The following is an 8,236-nucleotide window of genomic DNA, read 5'->3' as shown; positions in this document are numbered from 1 at the left end:
CCCCCCCCCGGCTTGCTCAGCTTTCTTGTACAGCCCAGGCTCACCTCCCAGGGATTACACCACCCACCATGTGCTAGGCTCTTCTATATAAATAAGCAATGAAGAAAAGACTTCACAGGTCCAACAAGACTGCTCAGTGGGTATTAAGGTGCTTACTGCCAAGCCTGCCAGCCCGAGTTTGATTTCCAGGACCCACATGGTGGAAGTGGAACATGGACTCCCACAGGTCATCCACGGACCTCCACCTGTGCACTGTAACACGTGTGTGCCCACACAATGACACACATATCACACATAAAACTAAATCAATGTGTAGTGGTCTGGAGAGATGGTTCAGAGGTTAAGTGCGCTGCCTGCTCTTCCAGAGGTCCTGAGTTCAATTCCCAGCAACCGCATGGTGGCTCACAACCATCTGTAATGGGATCCGATGCCCTCTTCTGGTGCATCTGAAGACATCGACAATGCATTCATATACATATAATAAATAAATATTTAATAAACAGATGTGTAAAGAAAAGAATATAAAGAATATGCCTCACAGACATGCCCACAGGCCAGTCTGATCTAAGCAGTTCTCCACTAGGCAACTCTAGGGTTGCATCAGGTTGACAGCTAACTGTGACAGCTTCATCCATGAGGCACTTAGCAGGTATAAGATGTCTGCGTTAACTGATGATAAGCGCCTGGAGTGTGTGGCCCACGCTGGCTCCTGCACGCCTCATTCCACAGGAGGAAGCGCCACAGTGAAGGACGTGTGTTTTTCTTCTTGTAGGTTAACGCATCCCCATCTCTCACCTCCAGCACCGCCAACGACCGAATCCTCAAGTACAACCTGATTAACGACACCCTCAACATTGCGGTCCCTAACGGCGAGATTCCGGACTGCAAATGGAACAAGTCTCCCCCTAAGGAAGTGCTTGGCAACTATGAGATACTGTAAGTCTGTGTGTGGCTCGGCAGGACCTCTATACTAGACTGGGACATGCTGACGTGCCCTTTGGATATCAGAGACGGGGTGGGGTGGGGGCTCTCTTTTCTTACGCAGTTTGTCTGTTTGTTGATACTGGGAGGGATAGCCGTTGGGACAGAAAAGTGGTTTGGGTGTGTCCCATGTAGCCAGTACTTACTTGCCAAGTGCTGGACGGGAGTAATCCTTACAGCTTGTCACCTATGCAGGCTGCTGAGGTGCTAGGAGCAGGGTGCACACAGTGCGGGGCTCATACCCTAAATCTACCTGTGTAGCTCTGTGGGCCACAGTCTGAACAGCTCAGCAAGCCAATAAGGAAAGAGTGATTCCCAGGGCTCATCCCTCAGGGCTTCCCTGTGCTAGGATCTGTGGCTGGTGCTGTAGACACTCCAGCCCATTTCTTTACCCTGTACCTCGTGAGCTGAGTACTTGACTGTGTCTTACAAACTGGGAAGCATGAGTGCATGCGTGTGCAGCGGGGTTGGGAGGTGGGAGGGAGTGTAAATAAAGTCACGGTAATCAGGAAGACAGCGGTTGACTGATTCATACCTTGTGAAGCTGGGCGGCCATTAAGAAGATTGGCCTAAAACCGGGCAGTGGTGGCACACGCCTTTAATCCCAGCACTTGGGAGACAGAGGTAGGCGGATTTCTGAGTTTGAGACCAGCCTGGTCTACAGAGTGAGTTCCAGGACAGCCAGGGGTATACATAGAAATTCTGTCTCAAAAAAACCAAAAGGAGGAGGAGGAGGAAGAGGAGGAAGAGGAGATGATGATGATGATTGGCCCAAGAAGCAGGTAGATCTCTGTGAGTTGGAGGCCTCCCTAGTCTACAGAACTAGTTCCAGGGCAGCCAGGGTTATACAGAGAAACCTTGTCTCAAAATTCCACCCCCCACCCAAAAAAAGACTGGCCTAGTGCTGGGTATACTGTGGGCCAGGAGGTTGGGTAAGAAAAACAAGTTTCAAGAAAGGGTACTTTTATCTGATCCCTAAGACAGACAGCGACTTCCACTGCTCCTGCATGCACATAAACACTTTTTGTTTGCTTGGGTTTGGTTTTTGAGACAGAGTCTTACTATGAAGATCAAGCTGGTCCTTGAACCCCGAGAAATCCTCCCGAGTCTCTGCCTGGGATTAAAGGTGTACACCACGTCTCCTGGTCCTACATACAGGCATTTAATTTAAAAAGTTTCAAGATGAGAGGACGTTTAGCAAAGTGCACACTCTTGCACACAGGTCTCAGGTGCACTGCGGTGGGAGGACCTGAGCACAAGCTTGCACTGTGGAGCCCCTGCATAGCCATGTCCCACCTCTCTGTGCATAGTTGCAGAAGCTGGGGTGGAGGGGCACAGGGAAGGCTCAGAAGTAACATGGATGGCCGGGTGGTGGTGGCGCACGCCTTTAATCCCAGCACTTGGGAGGCAGAGGCAGGTGGATTTCTGAGTTCGAGGCCAGCCTGGTCTACAGAGTGAGTTCCAGGACAGCCAGGGCTACACAGAGAAACCTTGTCTCGAAAAAGAAAAAAAAAAGTAACATGGATGGAGTTTCCAGAGAGCTCAGGGCCTTAGAGGGTGGTAATTGTGAGCCCCCAAAGTAACCAGTCAGTGACTGATTATCCTCTGGAGGTCGGCAGCCTGGGGATAGGAACAACAGTGTTATAGTTACCGGAAGGGAGTAGAAGTGGGAGAAGAATTGGACTCCGGTGCTGGGAAGGCAGGTGCACTCTGATGGGGATCCAGGGCAGGTAGACTCACTGAGATGTCAGAGAATAAAGCCTAGTGCCAGACACTGTGCAGGAGACAGGCACTGACCAGAACAAGATCGGGCCTTGGTATTTATTATATGGGGATGGCACTAACATGGGTGAATGTCAAGGTCACCAGAAATCAGAAGAGTGCCCATGGCCAGGGAATCAAGGGCTAGACCCTGAAGGACCTGAAGGAAGGGGTCATAGAGGGCCCTTGCTGACCTGGCTTGCAGGGGTGGAGAGGGTCTAGAAAGGCCTTTTCAGACCTGTGGGTTTGAGAGAGGCCCACACTCCACAGGGCTCCAGGGAGAGCCAGGCTTCTCATATCGGGGAGGTGAGGGAGAAAGTCAAGGGCTAATAGAGGACGCGGGTTTCTGATGACGAGTGGGGAGTTCCAGAGTCCACAGCGTGCAGCTGGGGATGGGTCCTGTCCAGAGCCACTTGGGTGGACAGTATGGGATATAAGGGCAATGCAAGAGGTGGCCCCTGTCTGTGCCGTGGGAGCCTTGGGGTTAGTCCTGAAGACCTCTGTGGAGGAGAGTCCACATGAGGTTCAAGAACCATGAGGGTCTTTGTGGGTCCCTCTTTCATCCAGCAGGATGTAGCAAGCAGGCTGGACCACTGGGGGTTTCTGAGGCCCTCTGTTGGCAGAGCAGGCAGAATGCTCATCTCCAGGTTATGAAGCTGAGGCCAGAGCCTCACCCTAGTTCCGAGCTGCCCTCTCACACTCCTCTAAGGGGAGAGAGGCTTTGGGTTGGAGCCGGCTGTTGGAAGCTCTTTCTCATGTATCTCCTTACCTATCAGTGACCTGATACTCCAGGTAACTCCAGGTTGGGTCCCAGCGGCAGCAGTGGGTGGGGCTTATATCCATAGTGTCCCCAGTACACTGTCCTGTCCCTGTACACAGCATCTCATCCGTATTTAAAGCATCCCTTCAGAGTACAGCAGTGTTGGGAGAAGGGAGCTGACAGGAATATAGCTCTTGTGCCCAGGGTCACACTGCCCCACATTATCCTTGAGGCCTCGGTGTCACAATCATGGCCAAGCCTCATTCATCCTGGCTCTGTTCTAACATTACCAGAAAATACTCTTGGCATTTTTGAAAAATGTTGTTCAGAACCCAGTGCCTAGATGCCACCTGTCAGACCCAGGAAGGGAAGCTGTTCCAATGGGAAAGGCCCTTAGAAGAACCCTTTCAGCTGTTTACGCTCACTCCCTAACAGGTGAGCCACTCCCTAAGAACTGAATAACCCATTGCCAGCTGCCAAGAACCCATTGCCCCAGCTGTCTGCTACACAGAGTCACACAGGTGTGGGGTGTGTGTGTGTGTGCGTGTGTAGGTGTGTGCATTCCTCCTCCCCATTCATCTAGCTCCTGCCCCTCCCCACCTTGAGCCAGTACCAGGGCAACCCTGAGGCTGACAGGAGGCAAGGTGACACCGCCCTCAGTCTGTGTGGCAGACACAGTATAAGCCAGAGTGTGATAGCATACGAATGGCTCATGGAGCCAAAGTTGCCCTCCCTAACAGAAGCTCTGGTCCTTGAGAGAGCTCTCTGCACAGCTTTCTTGTATTGGAGGGACTGGCCACAAATACACCTCATGGTGAGGCTAATGCCGAGGCATGTCCACATGGTGACATGGTTGTGACAGCCCATGCCAGTGCCGAGCATGGCCCCAGCTGAGAGGAGAGCTGTCAGCACTTAAACTCTGACACACTCCCTGTGTGTCCGTCCATAGGCACCATTCAGAGAATGTCCACCCACCAGAGGAGGCCCTAGCGTAGACCCCACACCACCCACAGAGTCTGGCTCTGGACCAGAAGCTTTGGAGAGAGAGGGACATTCAGCTTCCGCAGCAGAGCAAAGCATCCTGGTACCTGTTTGCCTAATGCAAATGTCTGCATATAACTCAGGCAACACAGCAGCAAACAAATACTAAGGAGCTCTGGCTGTCCTGGATCTTGTTCGGTAGACCAGACTAGACTCTAACTTAAGAGATCCACCTGCTTCTGCCTCCCGAGTACTGGGATTAAAGGTATGTACCACTGTGCCTGGCTAGAAAACAATTTAAGATGACCAGACATAACCTTTAATCTCAGCACTCTGGAGGTAGAGGCGGGCAGAACTCTGAGTTCGAGGCCAGCCTGGTCTACCCAGCAAGTCTCATGACAGTCAGGGCTACCAGAGGAAGGGCTGGCAAGATGGCTCAGCAGGTAAAGGCCCTTGTTGCCAACTTTGACAACCTGAACTTGATCCCTGGGACCTATATGATAGATGGAGAGATCTGACTTCCACAGCCTGCCTTCTGACCTCTATACCTTGGCACATGTGTGCCCTCAATAATCAATGGATCAGTGTGATAAAAAGAAATTAAGGGCCAGTGCCAGGGGCCAGCTCCGACAGGGTCAGGTACTGAGGTGGGATATAGCATCAGACAATGGCCAAAGGCTGATGACCTCTGGCCTTTAACTCTCTCTTACTGTTCTGGGGGCCAGAAGCCTATGGCTTCTAGCATTTCACAGAGAAAGGAAAAGGAAGGAGGGAGGGAGGGAGGGAAGAAGGAAGGAAGGAGGAAGGGAAGAAGGAAGGAAGGAGGAAGGGAGGGGAGAAGGAAGGAGGGAGGGGAGAAGGAAGGAGGGAGGAAGGGAGGGAAGGAAGGAGGGAGGAAGGGAAGAAGGAAGGAAGGAGGGAGGGAAGAAGGAAGGAAGGAGGGAGCGAGGGGAGAAGGAAGGAAGGAGGGAGGGAGGGGAGAAGGAAGGAGGGAGGGGAGAAGGAAGGAAGGAGGGAGGAAGGGAAGAAGGAAGGAAGGAGGGACAGGGAAGAAGGAAGTCAGATACCCCCCCCACACACACACACATACACACACTCACTCTGGCTGGTACCAACCACCTGTTTCATCAGTTTCACAAGTGCACATGCATACTTATATCCATGCACATATACCTACATATGTACATACATATAGACAGACAGACACATACATCTGGTAGATGGAGCAGAGCCCCAACAGCCACACTTTGGTTTTTCTCTGCCTTTTTATACCTTCTTAGACAAACTTTCTTATAAAATTACCTCACAGATAAAAAATAAAATGTTATACAAAAAGGGAGTTACAGGATGTCAATAGCAAGTTCAAAGCAGCATTTCATTCTGTAAGCTTATAAGTTCAAAGCAAGAGTTTCACATGGCCTGGCTTTATCATAGTGCACACCTGTGGCCTCATCCTGACCTAGAGTGAATGTTTCTCCTTGATCACAAATCTGTTCCAAGCCTATTTCTCGTCTTAGTTATAAAGCTCATTGTATTCCCTGTTATGCAGCCTTTACTTAATAGTGTATGAGAAGGGGGCACATTTCTGTCCTTGATTCTGACTTTAATCTTTCTAGCAAATCAACTAAAACCATCTCCTAAAACTTTCTTCCTAAAATTATTTGAATCACAGAGAAAGACAGAGCGAGAATGGGAGGGAAGAAGGGAGGGCAGGGGAGGAGAGTATAGAAGTAGTGGAGGCTGGCTATCAGCATGTGGAGGGGGGAGGGTAAGGAGGGAAATGGGGAGAAAGAGGGCAAGGAGCAAGAGCAAGAGAGCAAGAGAGCGAGGAAGGGGCGGCCCCTTTTATAGTGACTCAGGCACACCTGGCTGTTGCCAGGTAACTGTGGGGTGGAGCCTAGACTAAATGCCAACATCAGGAATTCTACAAAGACATTAATTCATCTCAACAGCATTAATTCATGAAAGTTCATCTTCATGTTGATCTGAAGTGTGTCTAAGATGGCAGGCTATCACCCAGGAAGTACTCACACCAGGCTATGGGCAGTGAGGGTCTCCCGGTGTCCACTCACACCAAGCCACATAAACGGGGACCATGGCAATGACAAACACGAGAAAGCACATCAATAGCAAGAAGCAATCCTGAGACAGTCTCTGGGGCCGGGCTTCAGCAAAGCACACCCATTGCAGCCAAGCAAGATGGTGGGGCTGTCTCCAGGGAGCTCACATGTCCACTGCATGGTATCTGCCAGGCCAAGCATGGATGGCTCAGCAAGTAAAGGTGATTGCCACCAAACCTGGCGGCCTAAGTTCTACCCCCAGGACCCACATGGTAGAAGGAGAAAGCTGACCCCTGCAAGTTGTTCTTTGACTTCCATATAATGAATGAACCTCGCCCCAGTGAAGAAATACAGTGAGATTCAAAACAAACTTAAGTGCCCAGAAATGCACTTCTCACAGCTCAGTGAAGCCTTGGATTAGGAATCGGGAGGCCCGGTGTTAGCCCTGTCTCTGCACATCTGAGCTTGGAGCCAGAGCTTGGAGCCAGAGAGTGGTAGGAAGCCATGGTGAGGAGACAGTTCCCTTTGAAGAATCTATTCTGGGTAGCAAAAGCCGCAAGACACCAGGACTGTATCTGGTTCTTCAGACGTGAGGTCAAGCTGCTCGTCGGCACCGCGTCAGGCTGAGTACAGGCATCTGCTGGAAACAGGCCATAGGAGGACAGTGGCAGAGCAAGTGGCATGCATCATGGTGGAGGAGTCCCTGCTCCACCCAGGCCCTTAACACCGGGGTCCCTGTCTGAAATGGGGCTAGCCTACCCCACAGGGTGTGTGAAGCGTTTTCAGGCAAGAGCTGTCTCCCTGACAACCCTGGGCTGACTGACTAGTTTCTCATTCACTACTCCCCTGAAGCCAGTGCCAAATTCTACCCGGAGCCTGTTGAAATGGTGTCTGTCTAGGATGGGCAGACTGTCCGCAGTGACCATTTAGCTGGGTTTCTCTCACAGGCTCTGTGGTCTTGTGTGGCTGGAGAGGGAAGCGGGTGCCAGAATCTGGAGCTAGGTGGCACCTTCTAGTAACATGTTTGTTCTGCAGCAGCCCAGTGGCCACTGTATAAACTGCCACCCCTGAACAGGACCTCCTAGTGACTCTCCAGTGATCTGTTGCAGGTATGACGAGGAGCTGGCCCAGGGTGACGGGGCTGAACGAGAGCTTAGAAACCGCCCAGGCCAGCAAGTGGGGCCCAGAGCAGGCCGCTCGAGAGACTCAGGAAGAAATGTCCTCACAACCTGGAAGTGACCAGTGGCGAGAAGAGGGAACCCGGCTTGGACCTTACCACAGTCACTCCACCTAGACCCTGCTAAACGCCTGTTTTGGAATTTCCTTTTTCTAGAGTGCTTTCCTGAGCAGGCCTTGTAAATAAAGACTCAATGCAAGGTGGAGGAGTCCACAGCACCGGGGCTCACGCACTCTCACGTGCACACATCCACACACAGACACTCACATACTCCGCACAAAAAATCCAGCTTCTGGAGCTGGCAAGATGGCTCAGCCGGTAAGAGCACTGACTGCTCTTCCGAAGGTCCTGAGTTCGGATCCCAGCAGTCACATGGTGGCTCACAACCATCCATAATGAGACCCTCTTCTGGTGCTGTCTGAAGACAGCTACAGTATATTACACTGGGGCGAGTGGGGCTGGCAGAGGTCCTGAGTTCAGTTCCTAGCAGTCACACACATGATAGCTCACAGCCAT

The 8,236-nt window shown here is 51.5% G+C and overlaps 1 protein-coding gene across 2 annotated transcripts in view; it reads left to right on the top strand.

Annotated features, from left to right (window-relative positions):
* Window positions 1-7,980, top strand: part of Ttll1 (tubulin tyrosine ligase like 1) — a 32,838-nt gene extending 24,858 nt beyond the window's left edge. For both annotated transcript variants that reach the window (XM_031351089.1, XM_031351081.1), the window contains exons 10-11: window positions 773-936; window positions 7,653-7,980. In XM_031351089.1, coding sequence (XP_031206949.1) covers window positions 773-936; window positions 7,653-7,782 — 294 coding nt within the window. In that variant the 3' untranslated portion in view covers window positions 7,783-7,980. The remainder of the gene's footprint in view (window positions 1-772; window positions 937-7,652) is intronic.
* Window positions 7,981-8,236: the final 256 nt, after the last annotated feature.

Source organism: Mastomys coucha, unplaced genomic scaffold (genome assembly GCF_008632895.1).
Source record: "Mastomys coucha isolate ucsf_1 unplaced genomic scaffold, UCSF_Mcou_1 pScaffold11, whole genome shotgun sequence".
Taxonomy (NCBI): domain Eukaryota; kingdom Metazoa; phylum Chordata; class Mammalia; order Rodentia; family Muridae; genus Mastomys; species Mastomys coucha.
Note: the sequence above shows the minus strand (reverse complement) of the source record. Positions and strands in the feature narration are given on the sequence as shown.